General features: G+C 59.1%; 1 protein-coding gene across 4 annotated transcripts; it reads right to left on the bottom strand.

Annotated features, from left to right (window-relative positions):
• Positions 1–1,546: 1,546 nt before the first annotated feature.
• On the bottom strand, positions 1,547–26,607 carry SLC29A4 (solute carrier family 29 member 4). 4 transcript variants are annotated; one of them, XM_032328444.1, is made up of 12 exons: positions 26,442–26,607; positions 26,150–26,238; positions 12,801–12,971; positions 10,315–10,446; positions 9,968–10,081; positions 9,438–9,566; positions 8,065–8,139; positions 6,310–6,557; positions 5,625–5,760; positions 5,355–5,542; positions 4,223–4,463; positions 1,547–3,122 (listed from the first exon to the last, which is right to left on the bottom strand). In XM_032328444.1, the coding sequence occupies exons 3-12, from the start codon at positions 12,958–12,960 to the stop codon at positions 2,983–2,985; spliced, it is 1,563 nt and encodes a 520-aa protein (XP_032184335.1). In that variant the 5' UTR covers positions 12,961–12,971; positions 26,150–26,238; positions 26,442–26,607; the 3' UTR covers positions 1,547–2,982. The 4 variants fall into 4 exon arrangements, with proteins under 4 accessions (XP_032184335.1, XP_032184334.1, XP_032184336.1 ...); XM_032328443.1 differs by having other exon boundaries at positions 26,150–26,607; XM_032328445.1 differs by lacking the exons at positions 26,150–26,238; positions 26,442–26,607 and adding an exon at positions 16,377–16,597.
• Between the last annotated feature and the right edge of the window lie 469 nt (positions 26,608–27,076).

Genomic DNA, 27,076 nt, shown 5'->3' with positions numbered 1-27,076 from the left:
CCTCTCAGGATGGCCTGGACTCCGGTGCAAGAGCCAGGTGCCAGGTTGGGGGAGGCTGCTCACCCTGAGGCCCGGGGGAGACCCACTCCTCCCGGCCTGGTCCCGTACACTACACACAACCCCAATGGTGCTGAAGCCCCGGCCCCGGCCGCCTGGAGGGAGCGGCGGCTCTCTAACCTGTACAGTTCTGTTGTACCAAGACAAGAGACTCTCCCCGCCCCTGTATCATACGCCTTTAAATGGAGTCAACTTTTTAATTATATATATAAAGATAAATATATATAAATATATATAAATATAAACTTTTTAAAACTGTGAAAAAATAGCTATGAAATTATAAAAAAAGCGAACACATTCTGACGTGCAGAATATTATTTTTTGTTTCCTATTAGATTGTGAGTGTCTAGCACCCAGCTTCACGGGCCTCCTTTGTCCTGAGCACACCCACCCCACCCCCCACCCGGCCCAGGTGTACTGTACTCGTCCCCAGAACAGAGAAGCAGTTAGGGAAAGCAGAGGCGGAGGGAGGGAGAGGGGGCCGGCCGGGCGCAGCGGCCCTGCTCCCCCCGCTCGGCCCCGAGAGCACTTACCAGCCCCTGCGCCTTCCAGGGGGACGGGAGGCCTCGTCCAGACAATCTTAAGGGAAGGAAAAGCCAGACTTCGGTTTTGTTTTTTGGGGGACTGTTTTCCTTTTTTTTTTTTTTTTTTTTTTTAAGTTTCTTTTGGAATTTTGTTGGCGAATTCTGTGTGATCTTTTTCATAAAAAAAGAAAACAAAAGAGAAAAAGCTATAATCGGAGAAGTGCTGTTGTCTGGAGTGGTTCATTTCGGGTCTGGGGGGGTACCCTCTAACTTTCCAGGGCCAGGATGGGGGCGCGGGGGGCGGGGCTGTTTACACCCAAGCTCCCGTCAGTGAAGGGAAATGAAGGGTTTCTCAGTGGCCCTGGCCACATCAAAAGCCAGAAGTGGCCATGCTGGGTGGCTGAAATAGGGGACAGGACCATTGGTGCCAAAAGCACTCTTGGCCAGTCCGAAGCTGGAGGCCTTGCGCTCCCAGCCACGCCCACATCTGCAGACCCCAGAACAAGGCCAATGCAGTGGTCTCAGGGATCCTGGGTGGGGATGCGGGACGCACCCCTGCAGGGTTGGGGGAGGCTGGGCCCTGCTCCTAGTGCTGCCACCCCCCCTCCTGCCCTGTCAGCTCTCAAGCTGACCCCACAGGTACTTGCCCAGCGACCTGCCAAGGGAAGGACCCTGGTGGGCCTTTTGATCAGAGAAACCAAGTCACCGGCTCCCTGGCGGCCACACCCACCTGGAGCAGTGTGCTCGCGCCACCTGGTGGCCCCTTGCGATATTGCCTTCAGGTCTTGGCTCCCATGGCTGCCCAGGGCGCCCATCTGGTGGAGTAGGGTGGAGGGGGTGGTGATAACCTGCCCAGGGGGTCCCGGTGGGTGGGTCCCCGAGGCTGCAGGCCTGGACCACAGCCCCTCTGATGGCCAGCCCCTCTGATGGCCAGCCCCTCTGATGGCCAGCCTCTCTGTGTAACCCTTCTCCAAGGGACTCACACCAAAAACCACTGCTTGGGGAAACTAAGACACCAAACCATACAGAAAGTTGGTTCGTATCCCACGAATCAGCAGCATGAGCAAGACTGGAGCCCAGCACCCTCAGTCTCCAGTCCTGGCTCCATCCCTGTGGGCAGGGGGCAAGCTCCCCCTGCCTTTTGTCTTTTTCCCTGTTCAAAAGCATGGGGTGCAGCCCTTCTCCCTGACCCGAGAGCCGAAGGAGCACCAAGGTGCCTTACGCACCCCAGATGCTTCCAGTGCCCACGCCACTGTCCACCGCCTGGCTGGTGCGTGGAGATCCTCCCGCTACAGGACTGGTTCACCCCTGCCCCCCGCCTAGGAACTTCAGGCCTGGGTACGGACAAGGCCACTTGGTAGATGGGAAAACTGAGGGCCCAGCCATGTGGGTGGCCCCATCCCGCCAGGACCCCTTCCCCAACCCCCAGTGAACGAGGTGGCGGGGACAGCCCCCACCCGCACAGATGCTACTCAGAGGCCGCAGCTGAGCAGGTCTCTGCCTTCATCTTTTAATGGCCAGTGCGGTACAGTTAGTGGACAGACGGGGGACAGGACACAGGGGCGGGGTGCTCACAGGGGTGCCATGGGCGTGGCAGGGCAGGCTCTCCTCCCCTGGAAAAGCCTGTCTTTGGCAAAACGCTCTAGGATTCCCTCAGTGCGAGGGTCCTGGCCGGGCAGGGACCCCACACCCCTCCCTCGTCACAGGGACTCACGTCCCTCCTCGGGCCTCGCTGAATGAAGGTCAAGGACTGACGCAGGCCATGACTTCCGCCGGAGTGTGTCCCTTGTAGCAGACGGTGGAGCAGCCAGAGACGCGGTGGGGGTCCCCAGGCAGGTGCAGACCGCCAGGCCGGTGGCATCAGGTGGGCGCCCGGGTGCACGGCAGCAGGGGGAGGGGGCACCCAGGCCAGTGCAGAAGCTGTGGTCGTGGAGAGGCCAGTGGAGACCATGGTCTGAGGCCACCGGGACCCAAGGCTACTGTTCCTTCATGGCAAATGGATTTTGCTTGGGAGAACCAGTGTTTGGGAATGGGGGGGAGTGGGGAGCCCCTCTCCTTGAGGACCTCTTCTGTCCATGAGGAGGGCTCCCTGGTGCAGGAGGGCTGGGGTCGGGGGGCCACGGGTGGGGTGGTCTGCTCTCCAGGCTGGGGATGGCCGCGACCCCAGGAGGCACTGCACACACACACGGGGAAGGGCAGGTGTGAGACAGAACAGGGAGCACAGTGCTGGGTGGCCTGGGGTGGCCGATGGCTCAGCAGAACCCTGGGGCCGGAGTGACGGGCGTGACTGTCACGGGAGGAGGCCGGGGTCCCGCAGGCACTGTAGGCAGGGGGGTGGGAGGGGGCCTCGGGCCTCGGGTCAGGGGCTGTGGTGCGGGGTGGGGGGGTGCCCGGGCCTGGTTCAGAGGCCGGAGGGGAAGGAGAAGTTGGCGGACGTGCGGAGACAGCTGCTGGGAGTGTCCCGGGTGAGGCTGTAGGTGCAGTAGGCCACCGCCGAGCCCAGCGTCAGCCCCGTCATGTAGGACACGGTCATGGTGTTCCCTGCGGACGACACCGGACCTGAGGCGGCGGGCAGGGGAGGGCGCTCAGAGGACCAGCCCGGCGGCCCCGAGTCCATGCTGCGGCTCCTTGGGCGTGGAGCAGGCGGCCAGCCGGGGACCGTTAGGCCCCAGTGGATTCACGGGGTCCCCAGGCCCTGCTGCTTCACTTGTCTCCTGCACCCCCCAACTCCACATCCCTCCTTGTCATGGACAATCCAGGACGTCTAAGAGCTTCTCGAACCACTGTGCCCAGAACACCACTGCAGGACCACGTGCCCTCAACCCCCCTTCCCTTCCAGCTCAGTGGGCGGCGATCCTGGAACAGCCCCAGCCTGGGGACTCCCTCTTGACCCCCGATTCCTGTGTCACGTCTGCTCTCCCAACCCACCAGCCGGCCCTGTGGGCTCCACCATCAAAACCGATCCAACACCGGCCACTTTCTTGCAAAGACGCGGCACCTGCGCTCTCAGAACCCCTGTGCCCTACGGTCTGGACGAGCTTACCCTCCCTCCTCCCTCCCGCCCCACCCCTGCTGTTCCCTCTTTGCTGTCCAGGCAGCACTGGAAGGGGTCGTAACACACATTCTGGTCCTGCCCCTTTTCGGGCCGCCCACCCCTCCCCCTCCCCTGGCGGCCCCCCCAACCATGGGGTGGGCTGTTCCCTTGCATCGCCCCACGGCTGGCTGGCTTCCCACTTCCTCCAGCTCTTTGCTCAAAACTCACCTCCCCGGGGAGGACTTCCCTGACTGCCCCGCTTACATTTTAAATTCGCCAGCCCGACAGCCCCCCCCATCCCTTTGCTCTGCTTGGCTTTTCTCTGTCATGCTTCTGTCCACCACTCGTCACGCTGCACGTACTGTCACGCGTCACCTTGAGACTGTCAGCCCCACGAGCACAGGGATCACTGCCCCAGGTCCCCGGTGCCTGGAATCGGGCCCGGCCCGGTCAGGACTCAAGAGTAGTTGTGCGATGCCCAGAGGAATAAGTGACTGATGCACGTTCCACCCCCTGAGCTCCCTGAGCTCGACTTGACCTTGGAACCCCAACGCACCTGTTGGCTACCTGGCCTTGGTTTCCGTGGGCCTCCGTTTCCCTGCCTTACCTGCCAGCTCGCGCTGCTTGGGGCTCACTTTGCCCGCCGCCAGGATCATGGGCACGCTGCCAAAGTAGCCGCTGCTGACACCCATGAGCAGAGAGAAGACGCAGGGCCAGGCCGGGTGGCGCAGGGTAGGCGCGCCACTGGGGTAGACGCACAGGATGAAGAGGGGAATAAAGGCCACGCGCAGGCAGGAGCAGGCCAGCAGGTGGGGGCCCCGCCAGTCCACCGGCAGAGCCGCCAGGATCTGTGGGGAGCCGGGCACGTTCACGGTCTCTCCGGAGCCCACTGCCCCTCCCTACTGCGGCCCCCAGACCCAGTCCTTGTCCCTGGGTGCTCCCATGTGTCCCTGTTCTCTGTCAGCTGTGACCACTCAGTCCATCAAATCCCTTGTTACAGCAATGCACAGTCCTTGCTACACTCTGCTTCCGTCTGAGCACTGCATGGGTTCCCCCCTGTGTCCCCCGCACCTTCCCAGGGTGCAGACCTCCAGGCTCCTGACCCTGCCTGAGAAATGAGGCCCTGAGGGTCTGGTGCGCCTGCAACAGTTTGCGGAGCAGGAAGTAGGCGGATTAGGGGTCAAGCTCACTAACTCAGCCTTGCTCCCTCGTGAACCAGATTCCTTTCTCGGACCGCGCTGCTGTGTGACCTCAGGCAAAGGGCTTTACTTCTCTGAGCCTCATGTTCCTTCACCAGAAGAAGGCCCACATCAGGCCTGCCCTGGAAATGACAATCTTGAGCTTACCCTAAACCTGACCTCTAACCCTGCCCTTCGCTTGTAGTTCAGGGAGCTGTGCCCACGTTTTCCTGGCCCCTTGGGACCTGCTCCCTGGTAGTACTTTCTGTGCTGTCTGTGGAGGCCCCTTAGCTAGGGAGTGCAGACACAAAATGAGGTCGGCCCCAGCCTTTGTGGGTACCGACAGCGTGTTGCTGCCCTGCAGGGTCACTGGGGCCACCTGCGGGGCGGGTGGGGTACGCCGTCTGGGGGCTGCTCCTCTCCCCACTCGGGAGCTCAGGCGTCCTCAGCTCAGGGCCTGCCCCTTCTCGAGGACCCTCCCCACAGGGCCCCAGGCTCTGCTACCTCAACCCCGTGGTGCCCTTTCCTATCCCAGGGGCACGGGAGGGGCTGCAAACCTGCCTTGCCCACGAAGTCGGAGAGGTTAAACACGGCCATGATGAGGATGGGCAGCCACTCGCCCAGGACGCAGTGGCGAACCTCAGACTCGAGCCCCGGGAACAGGCACAGCGTGATGAAGTAGGTCACGGCGATGGAGAGCATGTCGGCCCAGATGGCGCGGGCCACAGCGTAGCGGTGCAGCAGCAGGGCTGTGGGCGGGGGGCCGGGGGTCAGGGGGCGCCCCCGGCAACGTCCAGAGGACAGCCCCAACACCCCATCCCCTGCCCCCACCTTGGAAGGAGGGCCAGCTCCGTGTCACTCTGGGCTGAGGCATGTCGAAACGCGTGTAGGCGCCCCCGCTGGTCACCTCGTGGGCCGGGCTGTCCTTTGGGGACCCGCCATTGACCAGGCCTGGGCCTTGGTGCTCCTAGAGGGAGGATGGAGCCCGGTGGGCTATGGGAAATGAGGGGTCTCCAGCCCCCCCAAGTATCTGCCCTGGCTTTTCCCTTGGCCCCCAATGCCTTTCCTGTGGATCTTCACAGCTACCCAACGCACAGGTCAGGTTTCAGACCAGAGGCCACTTCTCGGGGAACCTCCCTGGCCACTGAGGGGCCCCGTATGTGCCAGCACTGGGACACCTTACAGCCCCTCCCCCCGTCTGCAAGGACTTCGCTGCTGAGGACACCATGGAGTGGAGAGGGCCCCCTCCCCCCCCCCAGCAGGGATGCTGCCCCCCCAACCCCCCACGCGACCCTCCTGGCGCCCTCCTATGGGCGCCCACCGTGGGCTCTCCGGGGCCATGCAGCCCTGCCACCACCAGAGGGCGCCCCACCCCGCAGGACGGCTCCGCACGGCTTGTGCCCGCCGGGACTCGGGTCCGCAGACGGGAGGAGGGCCGCGGGAAGGAGCCCGAGACTCCAGCCTGGCCTCAGGGGGCCTGGCGGGACCTGGCGGCGGCAGCGCCCAGCACACTCACGAAGTGGACGTCCCCCGCGGCGACGTCGTGGTGCACGCGGTAGCCGGCTCTGCGGCCCGGGCGGCTGTCGCGGGGCCGCGCCGTGTGGTAGAGCACGAACCGGCTGCGCCGCACCAGCAGGTGCAGCAGGAAGCAGAGCAGCTCCAGGCCGGCGGACACCAGGAAGAAGATGAGCGTGCTGGCCCGCTCGTCCGGCAGCAGCAGCTTGGTGAGGATGCGGCTGAGGGATGCCATCACACCTGCTGTGCCTGGGTGGGGAGCATGCGCGCTGGGCCTGGGCCCCAAAGTCCACTTAAAGCCCCCTGCCCTGGCCCCGCCCCATCCCCCGCCGGCCACAGCCCAGCACCTGCCCCAGCCCAGGCCCAGGCCCCAGACACGCAGGGAGCTGTTCACAGAATGCGCTTGCTCAGACGACTCTTCCCTGGCACTGTGGCCTGCTTAAACACACACCCCAAGAGCATTTATACAGCACCTGCTGTGTACTGGCACCATCCAGCCCTGGGGACACAGTAGGGCAGGGGGAAAGGGGTCCTACCTCCTCAACACTCAATGGGGGGGGTGCTATAAATAAGTCACATAAAAATGCCAACATCTATGCAGGATGGAAAAGCAGGCAGAGGCTAGAAGGGAGCCCCCAGCAGGATGGGGGGCAGGCAGAGGCTTGGGGGGAGCCCCCAGCAGGATGGGGGTTAGGGGAAGGTAGGGGGAGCCCCCAGCAGGATTGGGGCGCAGGCAGAGGCTCGGGGGGAGCAGCCCCGGCAGGGGCTGGCATGAGTGGTCCTTGTTCACGTGCCGGGAGCTGACAGGTGTGGGTGTGGTCTCGAGATCACGAGGGAGGGCAGTGGGGTCTTGGCAGGCAGGGTGTGGGGTGTGACCGTGAGCCACGAGGCAGCGTCTGGCAGAAGCAGGCCATGACCACTGTGGGCTGCTCCCAGGGTGTGGGGTTCCTGGGCTCCTAAGCCACCCCAAATCACCACTTGACAGCCGCCTCGCTCACCTCTATGACAAAACACACAGAAGTGATCCGCCTGCCCCGGGCCTTCCTGGAACCAAATTCCACAGACCTAAGGCTTGGAGCCCTGGGGGCATCTGAGCAACCTCCCCACATGGTAGGGGGGGCAGAGTACCCCGAAGACAGCTTTCTGCCTGGACCGCACTGCGGGCCCTGGCCCCGCCCCGCACGGAAAGAGCCTGAGAACATCTGGAGGGAGGTGCTGCAAAGGGGCCCTGATACGTGGGTGGGGGAGGCAGGGCCAGAGGGGAACGGCCACCCTGCCCTGGGCTGGAGTGCAGGGAGCAGCCTGGAGGGCAAGTCTAAGGGTGGTGGGTAGGCTTCGGGTTTGGGGGTGTCATTTGCTGAGCAGGGGCAGGTGGACTGGAGAGGGGGGCCTGGGACAGTGAGTCTGAGAAGCCGAGTGGGGGTGCCGGGCAGGGCTCAGTGCGTGGGTCTAGAAAACAGCGTAGTATGGACAGGCTCACCAACCCCCCCCGCCCCTGCATACACGCACACACAGACACACAGAACACCCAGCCGCACCAAGCCCCTCTAGACCCCGCCCTGCTCGGAGCAGATCGCGCATCTCCCATCACAAAGGTACGCACCCCGGTGCAGAGGTGCACGTGTCACAGCTGTTCCCTTCCTGCCTGGAGTCCCTGCCCCCACCCGCCAGGCAGGAGGACATGGCGGTCCCCGTCCCCTGCTCGGAGCGTGGCCCCTCACTGGGGGTTCCTCCTGGGGGGGCTGCAGATACTCACTCTCCCCGGTCATCACGCCCTGGGTGTATCTCTTGGGCAGCATCCCCGTGTACCCATAGAAGCTGGATTGCTGCACTTGGGGGGAGAAACAGAGAAGCAACCGTGAGATGCCACCATCACCTGTAGGCACAGAGATGGGCTCCACCCACCCCTCCCACCAAACAGCATGTGCCAGGGGCCACGGGCCGGCTCCATGACTAGTTCTGGCCAACGATACACGAGCAGAAACAACACGCGTCACATTTGGCCGAGGCAGAGAAGAGCTCCCGTGGACTTCTGCATTTTCCTTCCCCTAGCAGCAGTGACCGAAGAGGCCCCGTGTGACAGACAGGGACCACAGTGGCCCGGCTCCCAGCGACCATGTGGAGCCTCGCCTCCGTCCACATGTTGGGACACGCAGCCAGAGCCAGAAATAAGTCTTGTTCTAGGAAGCTATGGAGATTGGCGTTGCCATGGCCTCCCTGTTCTCATGCTAACCAACAAGCTTCTAGACATTCAGCGGCATCTTGGGGGTTAAGACGCGTGGGCTCAGACCCTACAGGTTAGCGAATCCGTGGTGTACATGGACAGACCGGAAAGGTCAAACTAGGAAAACTAGGATCACCTGTTCTTTCCAGGCATCTGCTTTTTAACAAAACAGAACAGAACGAAACGGACCTGAGGACACTGTTTCCCGGAGCCCTGACTTCACTGAAAAACACACACAGTCACCCAAATTCTTCCACAGGCTCATAGCAGGCAACCTATTTCTTTCTGCTCGAAGAGCATGGGAGGGATACAAGGCAACTGGCCAGGACCTTTCCGAGCGTCACCGCCATCAAAGAAGAAGGCCTAGGACCATGTGGGATTAAATGGGATTAAAGACATGACCGTGAACACGGCGTGATCCCGGATCAGATCCTGGGTCAGAAACTGAACGCTTATAAAGGGTGCTATCAAGCCGACAGGTGATGCATGGACACCGGTCACAGAGAACAGCGCTGTACAGTGTCACGTTTCCCGACTCAGGCTGCCGTCACGTGGCGATGGAAGAAACATCTTACCTTCTAGAAAATACACCCTCGACCGTTAGTATCTAGGCAACTCCCACATGGTGTAAGGTGAAAACACAGATGATTTTATATGTATATGTATTCAGGGGTGAAACGTATACGTATCTATGGGTGTGACAGGGGACAGAGAGAAAGCCTGCATGACAAGACATCAGCGACGGGCAAGCTGACGTGAAAGGTCTATGGGGATTTTGCAAGCTTTCTGTAGGCTTGAAATAGTTTGTGGCACGGTGGCAAGTCAGGATGGTTCTGGAAGCGCAGGGTACTTGGAAGCACCACTGTCCCCCCCAGCCCTGCCCGCACCCCGGCCCAGGTTCCTACCTGTGCAGCCTAAGGCCACGGTGCCCACAGCGGCCAGGTTGATGGCGTAAGCTTGGTCATGAGAGAAGAGCTGTAGCCAGACGTCACAGATGCTGATAAAGAGGAGGGGGCCCAAGGCCAAGAGGTAGCCTAGGGGGAGAGGCCAGAGAGGTGGGCGGTGGGCACTGGGCTGGGGTCTCCCCTCGTGCCATCCTTCCTGCAGAGCCCACGCAGAAGTGCCCTCTCTGTCTGCCTTTCTCAATACTGAGAGGGCTGAGGACATTTTACAAGTGCCTGGAAGGCTTCCTGGAGGAGGCACCATTTGAGCCGGGCCTTGAAGCTGGATGTTGCCACGAAGAGGATAAGGAACGGGGAAGAGCAGGCAGGACCCCATGGCATGGTGGTGTCAGGGTACACAAAAGCCTGGACCCTATTTTCACATGCTGACCCCTGTAACGTTCCTAGGAGGCGTGCCCACTTCACACACGGGGAGACTGAGTCTCTGGGACCCTGGGGAGGGGAGCAGCCGGCCAAGTGTGCAGGCAGCGTACCCGCGGTGATCCTCGTGTGCAGGCTCAGTCTCTCCACCAGCACGTTGTTCAGGAGCACGGCCGCCAGAGCCACCAGGATGTAGGTGAGGCTCATGTCGAACACGATCGAGGTCCCTGTGGGGGGAGGGGCAGCCGGCAGCAGATGCTCAGGGGGAGCCCCGCTCTCCGCACCCCTCCTCGCCAGGTGCCTGAAAGTGGCTGACGGCCCAGAGATGGGGAGTGGCTGCCCCGAGTCACTCGGTGACACAGGCTCCCCAAGCAGAGTTTTGGGAGGGTGGTGGCCGGTTTGGGAGGGCAGCGGCCGGCCTGTGGCTGGGGCGGGGCAGGGTGGGGCTCGGGGGACCCACCTGGGTACTTGTGGTGCAGGTAGTCCACGTCAGTGATGAAGCTATTGTAGGGGAGCAGGAAGCCCACGCCGGCCAGCAGCATCGCGAAGTAGATGGCGTGGTAGCCGTCGTCGGGCACCGGCTCATCGACCGCTGAAGCCAGAGGCAGCTGGTAAGAGGGGGACGGACCCCTCGAAGCCCTGGCCACTGTGCCAGGACCAGAGTCTACTGTAGCACCGCCATCCCTATAACCACCACGGTCATGGCCGCCCTATCCAGCGGCATGTGGCTACCCCGCCCCCCTTCACTGTCAGAGCTGTCCCGGCAACCCCCCATGGCCATCACCAATGCGGCAGAAGGGCCGTTGGAAGACTCAGCCAAGGTGAGACACCCCAGGATACTGTCTGTGCTTTCATGGGCTGAGTCCTCCCATCAGCACTTGGGTGTCCAGGGAGCGCACACATGGACGCGGGAATGGGACTGCTCTCGAGAACCTTCAGAGACCTGCTAGCCACGGGGCCGCCTCCCGCCCCTGTGCCCCGAGGCTGCAGGCCCCAAGGCAGGGTCCAGGTTCCCAAGGGAGAAACACTTCTGAGTGGAGACCGCCGGTGCCATTGACCGGGAAGCCAAAGGCAGAGCACCGGCCACAGGCAGAGAAAAGGTCTGGCGTCCTGGCTGGGGCGGTTTGTCCTGACTACGAAGGGGAGGTCAGGGATGGAACAGAACAGAAGCACGTCTGCAAAGCAAGAGGCTCCTCACGGCACCTCTTATGACTTCCACTCCCTGGTGCTAAGGTCAACGGAACACAGAACAATCCCGTTGTAACCTTTAGAAATGAAGGTCTGGGTGACCCCACTGGGCCAAGAAGCATTACCGGCTGAGGAGCTTGTGGCAAAGGGTACGGACTGGGCAGTGGGGAAAGGTGGTTATAAACCCCAGCCATGGCCACGTGACCTCCCTGACCTCGATAGGAATACGTCTGTCTGTCTGTGTCTGCGTATTCACCCAAAGCCAGGGTTTTGTCCACTTCATCACTTGACGGGCTAACAGAGGATGTGCTTGTATTAAATCTCAGTATTTGAATCATGGGCTGTCAAGCGAGAGACAGGAATGAGGCGTCCTCCAGGGAAAGCGTCGGCGTGTTTTGGGTGGTAGAGGGCTTAGCTGTGTTGCTTTGGGCAGCGGTATGACTCTGTCAAGTGTCTTTATTTGGAGATTAAGTATGGTTACAGAGCTATGTTTGGGAGCCAAGCCGGGCAAGGGGTGGGCTGTGATGGGTCAGTTTAATGGGTTCACTTGGCAGGCTGAACTAATCCGTTGTTTCTCAGTCCGATGCTGAATGAGCTGCTGCTGGGAAGGGATTTTGTGGATTAAAGTCCCTCCTCAGTGGACTCTAAGTTAATCACAAGGAAATTGCCCTGGGTGGGCCTGGCCTAATCAGGCAAGACATCCAGGTCTTCCCAGAGCTGAGACCCAAAATAGCTCAGGCCCCTGGGGTTTCCTGAAGCAGCTGTCTTATGGACATCAGGCCACTTGGCCAGGCTCCACTGTAGTTGCTTCTGTTCTGAAATAAACCCATACACAGGTATATATATCTACACCTGGATCATTCATACAACTCTGTCTACTGTCCATGTCTCTCCTACTGGCTCTGTTTCTTGGCTGAACCCTGAGTGACCCAGTGATTGTCACCAAGGCCACTATAGTTAAAACCACCATTGCCATGGCCACCATCTGCTTCTGTGGTCCCAGAGACCAGCTGCCAGGGCCATGGCCACTGGTTATCTAGTGCCATGCCAGGCCAGGGGACATCTGGCACCTTGGGGACGGGCCCAGAGCTGGCTCTGCCGAGGCACTGGGGAGCAACCCGCTTCAGGGCTTGGCCTGCAGGACCTCTGCTTCCCACGTGCAGAGAGAGGGGCAGCAACCAGAGAACAAGCCCCAATTCCCGAGCCTAGAACTGTGCCAGCATAAACTAGAGCCACCCCAAAATGAGCACAGGGACAGCCCTAAGCCATGTTCTGGGGCTACACTGAACATGGCTCCTGGACCGTTCCCCTTTCATAGAAGACATAACCAAAGCCCAGACAACGGTAACTTGCCCAAGGTGTCTAAGCTGCCAGAGGAAAGGAGCTGAACCCAAACCCGTCCAGCATCAGCCCCGCACGCGGCCCTCTACCCAGCAAGTCTGGTTGCAGAGGTAACTGGCCCATGTTCTCAAGGTGAGAGAACCGACACTCAGAGAGGTTTAGGCCCTTGTGCAAGGTCACACAGCCAGGACGAAAATCAAGTTTTCACACCTCGGTCCTCCCTTCAGGCCCTTGCCCATCTCCACTGAAGAGAGGCCAGCGAAGGTGACCAAAGCGACAAAGACATCAGCTTGATCGTCCCCACGGCAGACCCCTCCTGATGGACGCCATGCCCCGTGCTAAGGAACCCCCCACCCCAGCAAGGCTCTGCGAGGGTTCTCGCTGCCCATCCCAGCTTGCCACCCTCCCCCAACTTACCAGAGTCCGTGAAGCCCGGGACGCCCTGGCCCTGAGTCGTCCCCGCCGTCCCCTCCTCCTCCGGCCGGCAGCTGTCGAAGCTGAAGCTCATCACCACACCCCTTTCCGGCGTGCCCGCCACGCTGGGCTCCTTGAGGCGCTGGCTGCCCACGGAGCCCATGGCAGCCTGGGCTGCGCAGAGGGGGAGGAGACGGGCTGAGGGAACGCGGGGGACCCCGGCCACTGCCGTGCCCCTGCAGCTTGGCGGCCACATGCCATTCCCATCTTGGGGCACGGGGACAGGGAGCCCCATGTGGGTGGCACAGTGGCGCACAGGGCGAGAGACGGGGCGGAGGAGGAAGCCGGGGGCAGAGCGCGAGCCTCGAGGGTGCCCTCCCCCGAGTCTCACAGACAGTAAGGGGGGGCCGTGCCAACCCAGGCCCAGGCCCGCGGGACACTGTGAAGCACCGCGCCACCCCCACCGCCCCGTGCTGGGGCGGGAAGTTCTTCCTCCTGTCTCGCCTCAGTTTCTCATGCTTCATGTCTACTACCTTTGCCTTTAAAGGAAAGGCAGCTAATTCATCCGTGATGAAGAGACAGCCCCCCACTGGGGGCTGGGCTGGGGACGGGGAGAGTCTTGGGGGTTTTTCCGCCCCCCAAAAGAGTTATCCGTTTTTTTCATTTTTAAAGATTTTATTTTTTTAAAAGTAGTCTGTGCACCCAGCATGGGGCTCGAGCTCTCAACCCTGAGATCCCACACTCCAGCGACTGGGCCAGTCAAGCCCAGCAATTTGTGTTTCTAATGATTTTTAACTATTGATCTTGCAGCTCCTCCCAGGGAATCTGAGACAGAGGCAACACCAGAGCCTTGGGCCCTGAGCGTGGCCCCTAGACACCCCCACTACAAGCGTGTGCGGAGCGCCCACGGAAGAGGCCAGCAGAAAGCCCATTTCCCGAGGGAGCCCGCGTGCTGGGACTGCCCCAATCTTTGCAGTCGCCTGTCCTCACCCCTCCACCTCTGCCTGCTCCTGTTTTGTCTCATTTCCTCCTGCACTCCTGCCTCAGTTTACCCGCTCCCAGACTCCAGGCCTGACGTGCTGACCATTACCGAGTGCCTCCTGCTGGCCCCGTGTTCCCACCTTTCCCACTCTCCACAGAGTTTTTACTGGGGCCTTGGCGCCCGGAGCTGTCCTGCCTCCAGGCTGGTCCAGGGACTGGCGGAACTGGCTCTGCCAGCTGGGGACTGCCTGGGCTGATGGACACCCACGAGCACAGAGAAGAGGGTCCGGGGTTCTCCGTCCGGGGGCTGGGAGGCAGGCGTAACCCCCGGTCGGCTCAGTGCTTTTCCTGAGTGTCCCCCAGCCCTGGGATCTCCTGCCAAATCTGGAGCTGGGGGTACCAGGTGGGATTTAGGACAGAGCTGAGCCTGGTTTGAATGACCGTGGCCTTGGGCAGGATCCCCCCACAGGAGGCTCAGAGCTCCAGGGCCCTGTGCTCCTGGCCTCCCGGGCAGACAGGAAGGCTGGGGAAGGAGCCAGCGTCAGCAGTGGAAGACTCCCCACCGCAGTCCACGTAGGGCATAAGCCCAGCCCCGGAGGATGCCCGAACCCCGGACCCCTGACCCGTGTTCTGCAAAGCTTCCCAAGATGCAGCGCCCTGGCCGCGCCTGGCCACGCCACCCGGGAAGGCGGACGTGCTCAGCATCGAGCCCGGAGGTGGCCCTACTCCTCCCTCTGGCTCATCGGGGAGGCAGGCAGCTGCCGCCCATAATGCCAACCTCAGCTGCTGTCCCCACGTGCTGCTCTGGGCCCCTCCTGTGGGCAGGGGGCTCTGGCTTCCCCCGTGGCAGCCCTAGGCCTCTAGGCATGACCTCGCTGGGGGCAGAATTAGGGGGAGCACTGAGGTGGCTCGTCTCCACCTCTCCTAGGCCAACTCGCTCCCTCCCAGACCCCTCAGTCTCTACACCCAGGGCCTGGAGCCTGATGAGCTCTTACCCCTGCCCATTCCTCCTCCTCTCCTGTGCCTCTTTAGTTAAAATTTAAAGACATGCACGTGGGTTTAAAAATCCCAATCTGGGGGCACCTGGGTGGCTCAGTCATTAATTGTCTGCCTTCAGCTCAGGTCATGACCCCAGGGTCCTGGGATGGAGCCCCGCATCGGGCTCCCTGCTTGGCAGAAAGCCTCCTTCTTCCTCTCTCACTCCCCCTGCTTGCGTTCTGTCTCTCTGTGTCAAATAAATAAGTAAAATCTTAAAAAAATAAAAATCCAATAGTGCACAGGCTCCTTTCTGCTCCCCCCACCCTGCCAGGACCCCTCCACGTCCACCCATAAGCCTCAGTTTCCCTCCATCCCTGTTGTGGACAAGGAAGGTGAGCCAGTACTTCACAAATTGGGGTGGGGGTGGCTGGGGGGGTCAAAATCCGGGCACTGCTATGGGCCTGAGTGGGCTCCTGACCCCAGCCATCATTAAACCCAGGCTCACGGGCCCCCAGTTTGCACAGAGAGCCAAGGCCAGAGGTCACGCAGCTCGCGTTAGAGTCCCAGCCAGGTTGAGCAGCTCTGGCACCCCCATTTCACCTGTGACTGAGATGTGCCCGCCAGGCCAGGCTGACTCTACAGCGTGTCCCCCTAGATGGGCCAAGGAACCTGAATTCGATTTGGAAAGCCTGCCCGCTGGCCCTCTTTAGGCCTCATACTCATCCTGGGCCACAAGCCCTAGCCAGCAGGACACCCTTGGATGTCCCTGGGCCCCTGTGCCTAGGCCCATTGAGTTTCTTTGCTGCTCCCCCACAGCCAAGCCCACACATTGCCCAACTACTCCCTGCTGGTTCTGCCCGCAGAAAAGGGGGTTTCAAGGTCCCAGGCCGCCCCCTTCCTGCAGTTGCCACTGGAGAGGTGAAGGCACTGGCCACAGGCTCTGGCCGGCAGCTCCCACAGCCCAGACCCAGCCCCTCCTCCCTGGCCTCGGTTTCTGCGGGTCCCAGGGCTGGCATCACTCTGTGTCCCCCAGGCTGCTTCTGTCTGTGTGGCCCTATCAGCAACAAAGTTGGTTCCCAGCCCTGCACCCCTAGGCAACAGACAGACTCCCCAGGCCACCATGAGGTGACCCCTGGGCACAGGCCCTGCCTGTTACAGCGGCTTTTCCAAAAGCTAGGAGGGAGCCGGCTGGGAGAAGAGGCGAGATCGGGCAGAGGACGGGGTCCAGGGAGGAACTTCAGGTGGAAGGACCCTTTGGGCATGCCTAGGGAAGGAGGTGACTCTCAGACCTGGGCATGGCCTAGGACCACTGGCCACTCTCCTGGGTCTGGGTCTTTTGCTCTCAAATGGGCTGATTGTGGGGGGGGTGCTGGCCCGGTCCAGATGCTCGATGAGGCAGGGTAGGAGTACCCTCTTCCCAGAACAAGGATGGGATGGGGTGGGAGATTTGGGGTCCCCGGAGCCACGTGCCCCCGCTCCGGGACTCAGCTGCCCCGAGTCGGCGCGGAGGGGGATGGGGCGCGGAGTGGGGCCGCGCGCGCCGCAGACAAAGGCTCCGACAGGTCTCCGCGTCCCAGCCCATCCCCGTCCCCGCCCGCCACCTCCGCGGTGACCGCTTACCTCGGCACGGCCGGGCCCCGGGGTCCTCGGCGCGCCCGGCCCAGCCCGTGCCCGCCGCCCCCGCGCCGGGACCCCTGGGCGCCCGCGCCCCACGCTCGGCGCTTCGGGCCCGGCGCAGCCCGTGTCCTCCGCCGAGTCCGCTGTCCGCCCGGCCCGGGTCGGCGAGCGTGTCCGGGGGGCGCAGCCGCAGCGGCAAGCGCGACGGGGGCTACCGCGCTCCGCCCTGGCCCGCCCCCCACGCAGAGCCCCGCCTGCATGCCCCGCCCTCCCTGCCCTCCCCGCCCCCTCCCCGCGCGGAGCCCCGCCCCCACCCTGCCCATCCCTGGGAGCCCGCAGAGGCCGGGGCGGGGCCAAGGTTGAGGTCATCACCCCCATACCCCAGGGAGGGGCGTGGTGGCACCCGGCCACCCCCGGGGTGGGGGCGTCGTATGTAGCCTGCCACCCCCACTGATCTAGCCCACCACCTCCCCTCATGGGTGTGGAGGCCCACCACTCCCATGCCCACCTCCTCCTGCCCTGGGTCCTCTGGGGAGGGGGCAGGCCTGCTGTGCCCAGATTAGTGGGTGCAACAGGTCACGCGGGTGGCCAGACTCAAAGTTTTGAAGGATGAATAGGAGTCCGTGGGCTGGAGACGGTGAGGTGCCCGGATTCCAGCCAGGTCGAGGGGTTGACTCAACCCCTGTGCCTCTTCCTTGCATGGTCCCCACCCCTGCCCAGTGTCTCCTCTCCCCAGCTTGGGAGCTTCGGTTTTCTCCCAGGTGGATGGAATTATAACCGTCTCTCAGGGCTGAGGGTCCCAGCTCGCCCACTTCTGTTGGACCCTCAGTTTACTCTTCTATAACGTGGTTTAAGAGAAACGCTGTGGAAGCTCAGGGGACATTGCAGAGAGAAGCCCACAGGGTCCCTGGCAGAGACATGAGCCAGTGATGGAGGGGGATGTCCATGCAGGGAAAGGGGTCCTACCACAAGGTGAGAACAGGACCCAGGTGAGAAGTGGACAGGTCCTGGGTCCCGCCAGGGCTGGGAACTGTGTCTGTGGGAATCAGGCTAGCCCCTTCCCCCTGCAGGACTGGGCCACCAGGACGGGGTCAGAGGAGGTGGCTGCTAAGGCCCCCGCCAGGCTCCTGCCTGGATGCCTCCCCTCGCTTCCCAGCAGATTTGGTCCTCCTATTGGGGTGAGACCCACCTCTGCCACCCAGCAGTCAGCCCAGAGCTGCACCATTTCTCAAAGCCTTGCCCGCCACTTCTGGAAGACCGTCAGCCCCCTGCGAGTAAGCCCCTGCTTGACTTCTGTCTGGATGCTCAGCCCTGCACATGTTGTCTCGTGTTGTTTGAACAGGGGAGATGGCCAGCTGATCAAAGTGATTGATCTATTTATTTCTTTGAGAGAGAGAGAGAGAGAGAAAGCAAGCAGAGAGGCAGGCAGAGGGAGAGGGAAAAGCAGACCCTCTGCTGAGCAGGGAGCCAGATGAGGGACTCGATCCCAGGACCCAGAGATCATGACCTGAGCCAAAGGCAGACATTTAACCGACTGAGCCACCCAGGCGCCCCAAATGACTGATTTTAAAGTAAACGAGTCTTGTGCTTCCTCGGTGGGTCTGGAGCTTTGAAAGGGCCTATGCAGGAAGCCATGCCGAGGAGCTCTCCTGGGTGTAAATAAAAATTATTCAGTGTGTGTGAGACGCTGCCCTAGATACCGGGGACACGTTGGTGGAGGGGGGGGGTCTCCGCCCCCAGGGGGCGTCAGTCTAATGGGGGACGCTGGCAACAAAGAAATAGACATTTTGGGCAGCATCCAATGCCAGCAAGACAATAGGACAGAAGGGTGGCCTAGTGTGTGACTATGGGGACTGGGGTGGGCATCATTGCCTAGTGGTCAGGGAGAGCCATTCTGGGAAGGTGACACCTGAACGGAGTGACGGAAAGGAACCCATTGTGGGGTGGTTTGTGGTAAGAATGTTTTGGGCGCAGGGATCGGCCAGGGCGAAGTCCGGGAGCCAGAAAAGGCTCATTATATTCTAGAGCAGAAAGAAGATCAGGAAGAACCTTCCGGTGAAAGATGGGAGGTGAGGTCAGGGCAGAAACCCAGCCCGAGGGGAGGTCTTGCTGTCAGTGGGAAGGGGTGGGAGCCCCCCAGAGTGGTTCAGCTGGAGGAAGAGGCATGACCCGACCTGGGTTTTTAATCCTCGGTCGCTGGTGGGAGTGCAAATTGCAACAACCCTTCTGGAAAGTAAATTGGACTAAAACACATGCTCACCCTTTGATCCAGAAAATCTAGCCCAAGGAAATAACTCTAAATACAGAAAAGGCTTTGTACCCAAAGATGTGTGTTGTAACAGCCAGGCTTTGCAAATACAGCCCCATTACCCAAGGAGAGTGGGTAAAGGAAGAGTCATCGTGTGCAGACAGACAATGTGATCGTTATATTTGAAAGACCCAGGGGAGCCCGTGGACGTCTGTGTAACCACACTGAGGAGTCCTAAGTAGCCCCTGGGATGTACAATTCTGAGGCACCCCCGGACCGTGGAACCGGTGGGGGGAAAGTGGTTAGGGACACAGAAACAGGGAATGGGAAGGAATACAAAAGACACTTGGCATCTAGGCCACAACATGTTTTTAAAAAATGGGTAAAATCGGGGTGCCTGGGTGGCTCAGTGGGTTGAGCCTCTGCCTCCAGCTCAGGTCATGGTCTCGGGGTCCTGGGATCGAGCCCCGCATCAGGCTCTCTGCTCAGCAGGGAGCCTGTTTCCCCCTCTCTCTCTGCTTGCCTCTCTGCCTACTTGTGGTCTCTCTCTCTGTTAAAGAAAGAAAAAATCTTAAAAAAAAAAACAAAATTAAAAAATGGGTAAAATGATATTTTAGGAAAATAAAAACAAGCAGGCAACCTGTTCCCAGAAGAGAAAGGAATCTACCTAGAACAATTACTAGACAGGACCTAGAGGATTCTGTTGAAGATCGATTGTCCCCTCTGCTTGAAATCCCAGGCTTGGTTGGGCAGGTTCACAGAACTGCAGAATTTTACTGAAGTTTTAAAAAAGGAGCCACAGCATGGGAAAAAAAAAAAAAAAAGAAGAAGAGCTTCTTCAACCTGACAGGTTTCTCTAGGAAGACAACAGACCTGTCTCACCTATGAATAGCCATATAAAATCCTCAATGAGATGGTAGCTAACAAAATCCACTGACTTTAGCAGGCTCGACCACGTGGTACACGCAGGGATGATCTCGTGTAAAGAATGCTTTTGCCATCACGCGTCGTAGGAACAGGTCAAAGAAAAAACACACGGTCATGGATACGGACACTGAAATGGGTAAAATACCACATTTGGCTGGCCTTTGGTTAAAGACAATATCTATTCCTAATTATTTATGGACCCTAACGAAATGGGAATTAGGCTTTTATGTGGATGGCAAGTCAAAGACCCAGGTCTTGAAACACGAGAAGCAAGATTTGGACAACTCTGGTATTTTGCCCTTCGGCCCTCCCCCACGTCCGAGTGCTCGCTGGTAACGTTCAGCAAGAGAAATAAGTAAGACGTTTAAAAATCGGAAAAGAGAAGTCGAATGATTGTTCTTTGTAGGTGACAAGATTATACAGCTGTTAAGAGCCACGGGACCAAGATGAAAATCTTTTGAGGGATTTCTGCAGCTCTCCCATAGGAGGCGCAAGAGACAATCAGAGAAAGGAAACGAAAGAAGATTCTTTGACATCACCAACCCGACAGACAAAAATCCCTGGAATAAGGTTATTTTCTTAAAAAAGATTTGTTTATTTGAGAGAAAGAAAGAGAGCACAGAGGGAGAGGGAGACTCTCAGAGGGACTTTCCGCTGAGCGCAGAGCCTTACGTGGGTCTCGATTTCACGACCCCAAGATCATGACCTGAGCTGAAATCAAGAGTCGGATGCTTAATCGAGTGAGCCACCCAGGCAGCCCCTATCCCTGGAGTAATTTTAATTAGAAACGTCCAATACCCATACGAAAAACTTGTAAAAGGACATTTAAAAAAGAAAGAAAGAAAGAAAAACCTCTACCAGGCACCCAGAAGAAAATAAATAAACAGAAAGGCATGCCCCGTTCTTCAGCAGGAAGACACTAAAAAGTGTGACCAACATGTCATTTCTCTAAATCAATCCTCTGATCTAACATCATCCTAGTAAAAATAACAGCAAGATGTCCTTCCTTTGGAATTAGATAAACTGCTTCTGGAATTCATACGGGAAAATGAATTTGCAAGAATGAGCCCAGAAAAGACTGCCGGAGAAGAAGGAGGAGGAGGAGGAGAAGGCGTCGAGATAAACGTCTCGAGATAAACCTCGAGATACGCACCTGAGCTAATCAAGGGGACAGAAGGCAGTTCCCGAAGTCAACCCAAATTCATGCACTGACAAAGGCAGCTTGATGTATCCGTGAGAGAAAGATGGATTATAATATAATATAATATAATATAATATAATATAATTGGATTCTGATCTCGTGCCTTATACGAAACCTAAACCAGAACCTATGGGCTCTGTTTCTCTGGAGATCCTAAGGCAGTGTGAAAAACCATGGTGTTGGGACACCTGGGTGGCTCAGTGGGTTAAAGCCTCTGCCTTCAGCTCAGGTCATGATCCCACGGTCCTGGGATCGAGCCCCACATAGAGCTCTCTGCTCAGCAGGGAGCCTGCTTCCTCCTCTCTCTCTCTCTCTGCCTGCCTCTCTGCCTACCTATGATCTCTGTCTGTCAAATAAATAAATAAAATCTTTAAAAAAAACCAAACATGGTGTTACAAAGGGAGGGAGAGCATACATGGGTATGCTTGCCTGCACACAGATTGTTCTGGAAGGATGATAGGTTGGCAGGTAACAGTGATTGCTTTGGAGAAAGGAGACTGTGGGGCTGGGGTCAGAGAAGGGACAGTTATTTTCACTGTAGCCTTTTAAAAAAATTTAAATTCAAGTTAATTAAAAATTTTCTGTAGCCTTTTGTAAGCTTTGAATTTTTGTTGTTGTTGTTAAGTAAGCGCCAACATGGGAGGAGCCCAATGTGAGGCTTGAACTCATAGCCCTGAGATCAAGACCTGAGCTGAGATCAAGAGTCAGACCCTTGGGTGCCTGGGTGGCTCAGTGGGTTAAAGCCTCTGCCTTCGGCTCGGGTCGTGATCCCAGGGTCCTGCATCAGGCTGTCCGCTCTGCGGAGAGCCTGCTTCCTCCTCTCTCTCTCTCTGCCTGCCTCTCTGCCTACTTGTGATCTCTGTCTGTCAAATAAATAAATAAAATCTTTAAATAAATAAATAAATAAATAAAAATCTTTGGGGAAAAAAAAAAGAGTCAGACCCTTAACTGACTGAGCCATGTGCCCCTACGTTTCACTTTTTTCAAGTGGGACACGCGGTTTACACAGTTACACAACCAAAACCTTCCCTCCACATGGAGAAGTGACTAGAAGGAAATGTAGCCAACTACAGAACTGTGCTCCTGAATGTTCCTGTTTCTCCACCATTTCTACAAGCCCAGGTCGATTTGTCATGCTTTTTGCTGCGAACATGTTTTTTCATGGAAAATGAAACATGCGGAGATAGACATCTTATCTGCCTCCCCTGCCTGGTTCCCGTGCTCCCCTCCTGACAGCACCAAGTGATGGGAAGACTCGGGGCAGAGGGACCCCCGGGGGCTGGAATAACAGGAGAGCCTTTGGGGTCTGGATTAGGGCCAAAGTCCCAGCCTGTGATTGATGTCGCCCAGTGTCCAAAGGATCTGAGCAGAGGATGGTGGTGTGTGTGTGGGTTCAAGGCTGTATTGTGGGGATTCAAGGGTCATCGGTGGTAGGAGGGGTGGGTGCCTCTGAGAAGGTCTCAGAGCTGAGAGGTGCGGGCCATCCCCATTGCTGGCTGGGTCAGAAGACTTCCTCGGGTGCTATCCAGCTGTGGGCTCTGCAGAGCACAAAGGAACCTTTGGTGTTAAGGAGGAAGTGGGGCCGGGATTCCCCGGGTGGCTCAGTCGGTTAAGCGTCTGACTCCTGATTTCAGCTGGGCTCCTGATCTCAGGGTCGGGAGATCGAGCCCCTCAAAGCGTTCTGTGCTGGGCACAGATTCTCTCTCTCTCTCCCTCTCCCCTTCTCCATTGTGTGTGTTCTCTGTCTTTCTCTCTCTCAAATAAACACAGAAATCTCAAAAAAAGAAATAAATAAATCTCCCGGCTCCCCTATGACGTGGGACAATTAGCGACCTCGCCCAGGTTATGTGTGAGGCCCAGAAAGGTCCCCGGCTGGTAGGTCCATGCTGAGCCTTGTGACTTTGGATCCTTGACTTTGGAGGGCTCTGTGCAGCACCAGGAAGGGGCTCCCTGCGGGGGGCACCAGGGTGGGCAAGGCTCGGGGCCAGGCCTGCTGTCACTGCCAGTGACACCCGGGCCTCTCTGATACCAGTGAGGTCTCTGCTAGTTGATGTCTGTCCTCTCAATCCTGTAAGCAACCCTCCCTTGGAGGAAAGCCATCTGCCAGGATGAAAAATGCAGCCAATAAAGGCCCCAACCATGCAGCAGGTGACAGGCTGTGGCCGGACATGCAGGAGGAGCCTGTGGCATGCCTTTCCCGTCATCTGGGCCCCTGTGGCACAGCCAACTCGGTGCCGGGAGAAGTGGTGCTGGGATCTGCCTCGGGCTCCACCAGCAGGGGTTTGCCTCAGTTCTGTTCAGTCCAGGCTGATATGATTCCTTGAAAACCTCGTGGGTTTCCTGTGTATCAGATTATAACACCCTCCAGTGGGTAAAAGCTGCACAGGCACATGGTCCTGAGACATCCTCTCTCTGTTTGGGGCTCTGGGACATGGCACTTAAGGGTTTTTGGAGACTTCTAGTTAAGCCAGGAGAGTCCAAGTGTTATGATTCTCAGAAGCCTTCCCATCTCTCCAAAAGTTTCGAGCCCAGCCTGGAGGGTGCTCAGCCCTGTCTGTTACTCCGGACAGTGGCACCTTGGAGATTTTGCCGTGTCCACACCAAAACCTGGCCACAGCCCAGGCATCCCCCAGAGGAGATGAGTACCTAGACAGTGGTCCTTCCAGACCGTGGCTTAGATCTCAGCAATAAGAGGGATCACACGACTGACACCCCAACAATTAGGAGGCATCTCAAGAGCGCTGCAGCGAGTGGAAAGGCATCACGGGCACAGAAGGGCACACACGCATTCATATGGAGTTCTAGACGAGGCAACGCGGCTCTAAGGCAATGAAGACGGTGGTACCCCTTGGGAATCGTGGGGAGGCACGGGGGGTTACCTGGGGTGACAGCGATGTTCTCTATCTCAGCAGAGCTCACTGTACACAGTGTGTGCATCTGTCAAAACTCATCTGGTGTCCATTACATTTGCGCATTTCACTGTTGGTAAATTCTCCCTAAAAAAACTCCCACCAAAAAAAAACCCCCAAAAAACAAAACAAAACAACAACAACAACAACAAAAAACCACCAAAAAACCAAAAACCAAAAAACCCAAAAAAACCCAAACCCAAACCAAATATCGACCTCTAGCTAATGACGAGCATGTTTAGCGGTGAAGTTGTCTGCCACTGACTTAGAAATGTCTTAAAAACAGCAAGATGGGTTGGTGGCTGGCAGGGGAAGGGGGCGGGGGGACGGGCAGCGGTCCCAGAAAGCTAACGGAGCAAACACAGACAGCGAGCATATGGGTGCTCTCGGCCCCATTCTCGCGGATATTCTTTATGTTGGAAATGTTCATAATAAAATGTTGGAGGGGAGAGAAGAATTAAGAGAGCCTCACGGTGCCCCGGCCTGCCCAGCATGGCTCCTGCGGGGCTGTTTCGGGCCACCGCAGCAGCGCCATCTGCTCCCTACGGAGCTCAAACCTGATTTAGTCCCAACTTATTAACTTAAAGCCCATTAGAATCTTCCCATCCACCGGTACTCACAGCCAAGAGCCTGGGGCCTGTCCAGGACGCAGCCAGGGTGGCCAGGGAGGGAGCCCCCCCCAGGGCGGAGGGAGGGACAGTGCGTGGGCTGCTGTTCATGGACGTGCCTGGCGGGGCCAGGCTCAGCAGATCGGGGAGGGACGGGGGTCTCTGCTCCTCCATGTCCGCTTGGCGAAGATGACTTCGCCGAAGTCATCTCTAATTCTTGCACAGACCGGGGTGCCCCGGGGAGCCCCCTTTCAGAGGTGGAGAAGCCGGCAGGTGAGTGGTGAGGTGGGTCTCCCGTCGGGGAGGGAGGCTCTTGGCCCCATAGGCACCGCGGTTCATGGTTACAGTGGCCCCGGGACACGGGATCACGGAGGCACCCGAGGCCCCAGGGACCACGGCGGCAAAACCTATTTCTGACCGCGGACAGAAAGGCCCGTGGAGATGCCCAGGCTCCGGCCCCAGAGAGGAGAAGGCCCTTGGCTGTCGTCCCCCGGCGAGGACACAGAGTCGGCCCAGCCCACGGCCCCTGTCTCTGCGCAAGGACGGTGACATCAGGCTTGGGCGAAGAGGAGACCCAGCCATCTGGGCAGAAAAGGCAAATCAAATAAACAAGCAAAGCCCATCATTCTCTCCTGAGAGGGCAGAGATACCCGTGCGGTGCTGAGCGGGGTGGGATGGGGGCGGGGTGGCCCCGTAGAGACAGCAGCCGGGGCCAGGCTCTGCTCAGATTCTCACCGCGACCCTGGGAGGGGGGGAAGCTAGGACGGAGCGGGGAGGCTCCTGTCACACAGCCAAGCCAGGTTGACGCGCGTCCCTCCTCGGCCACCCCTGTCTGTCCTGTGGGTTATGCCATGCCCCGGGACCCCTACAATCCCAGGCCTGGAGCTCAAAGGGGTGGCACCCCCTGACCAGGCTCGAGGACCGGGACCCCCAAGCCGTAAGTGGGCTCCCGGGTCTCCACCGCTCAGGACACCCCAGGTCGGCCAGCGGGCTGCGATGAAGGCTCCCGGTGCTGCCGCCGCTGGAAGCGGGCCAGGATGACAGAAACTGCCTGGCCTGGCTCCCAGAGCATTGAGCAGGGAGAGCTCTTCATTATGGCTGCTGTGGGTGAGGTGTGTGTCGGGGGGAACCTTGGGGACCCTGGGACCTGCGGGGAGCACGGACGCCACCCTCCCTGCCGGGTCCAAACCTTTGGCTCCCCTGCCCCCCTGGCCCATGCCGCTGCCTCCCTGTCACCCCAGCCACACCCAGTCTTCCTGTGGCGTCCCCTCCCCCGCAGGGAGGAGACCCCTTCCCGAGCTTTACTCACAGAGTTCCCTCTACCTGGAGGGCGCATAGGTCATCACAAGCTCCCCTCTACCCCATCAATATCCATTTGTCTGCAAAGGCTCTGGGCCACCGTCCCCTCCTCCAGGAAGCCTCCCGGGACTTAGGTGAAATAGAGAGGACCCAGAGCTCTCACTGGGTATCCAGCTGCCATGACAGCCTGATTTACAGGTGGGGATGAGGCCCAGAGAGGTAAAGACATCTGGCCAGCATCACACAGCTAAGCTGCTCTCTGTGCCTGGGGTGGGGGTGGGGGGCTCCAGAAGTGAAAGGGGCTGTTCACAAGTGGAATCTTGTCCATGGGGGGCGGGGAGGGCAGAGTGACACCGGCCCGTTCGCAGAGCCCCTACACGCTGTCTCGCGTCCCGCTGCTCTCACGCCCATTTCACAGATGAGAGGATGCCACGGAGCCCAGGAAGCTGGCCCGGGCTTTCCCAGCCGGCCTCGGCGGAAGGGGCGGAAGCAGGGCTGGAGCCCTGCGCCTGTCTGCGCCTGGAGCCGGTACCCTGCTTGCGGCCCGGGCTCCGGGCCACACCTGCGCCACATCCGGGCCTTACCTGGGGCTTGCTGCGCTCGGTCTGAGGGCTCTCCGGTGGACTCGGAATTCGCTGGTCGGGCACGCTGTTCGCGGGAGCCTTTGTACTCTCTATTTACAAGAGGAGGCTTGTGAGCAAATTAGCAGGGTAACCAGGGAAAATGTTTGGCTTCCGTGGGTGGGAATTGGAGCCATCTGTTCCCAAGCGCCGAGAAAACACTGGAGCAATCGCGGGGGGCCGCGGGGAGGGCTCCCTAGAGCCCGCAGGCTGTGTGTCCCAGGGCGGGGAGTTCACCCTTTCTGGACCTCGCTACCTGCCCTCTGTAGAGCCGATGGGGACTGCACAGCCGCCACGACCTCAGAAGACAGCCCAGCCTCTTCCCCTCTCCGCCTGCACACCCCCACCCCCTGTGGTGTAGACACGGCCCCTCCCCGGCTGAGGAAACACAGGAAACCGACAGGAGGACAGCGAGGGCCTTCCCAGCACCAGCTTCTGGGGTTTTATCTACCATTGGATTCGTTTTGTTCCCAGGCTGAAAATAGCTTTATTGTTTCCTCTGACTATAAAGATGGTAATTCACCCACCCAGGGAGGTCAGCCGAGTGAGAGGCGCCGCTCCTTGGTTGGAGGACATCTGTTGAGGGGGCTACGGGTCTAGACGTTTCCGTGAGCTGCTTGCCATGTCTGTGGGGCCTCGTGTGCGGTGAGATCACGGACCTGGAGACGGCAGAGAGAGACACAGGGCGGCCACCCCACCCAGGACCCTTTGGTTCCTCATCAAGGTCCCTGGAGACTGTCCCCCGAAGCCTTGTCCCTTCCTCCGCTCGGGTGAGCAGAAAGCTTGAGTTTGAGCCTCGTCATCAGACAAATCTGAGTCCACCCCGGGGCCTTCTGCCTCCTAGCCGTGGGACCGCTGAGCAGGGCTCACTTGCCTCATTGGCCAAGAGGA

Source organism: Mustela erminea, chromosome 20 (genome assembly GCF_009829155.1).
Source record: "Mustela erminea isolate mMusErm1 chromosome 20, mMusErm1.Pri, whole genome shotgun sequence".
NCBI classification, from domain to species: domain Eukaryota; kingdom Metazoa; phylum Chordata; class Mammalia; order Carnivora; family Mustelidae; genus Mustela; species Mustela erminea.
The sequence above is the reverse complement of the archived record's forward strand: the minus strand, read 5'-3'. Positions and strand labels throughout refer to the sequence as shown.

What these genes read in the sequence shown, in the direction of transcription:
- SLC29A4 (XM_032328443.1), bottom strand. Translation starts at nt 12,960, where the DNA reads ATGGGCTCCGTGGGCAGCCAGCGCCTCAAGGAGCCCAGCGTGGCGGGC. An exon ending in GCACACGAGGATCACCGCGG is followed by an intron (nt 9,567 to 9,967) that starts GTACGCTGCCTG and finishes CTCTCCCCCTAG; the next exon opens with GCTACCTCTTGGCCTTGGGC. An exon ending in CGTGGCCTTAGGCTGCACAG is followed by an intron (nt 8,140 to 9,437) that starts GTAGGAACCTGG and finishes TCTCCCCCCAAG; the next exon opens with TGCAGCAATCCAGCTTCTAT.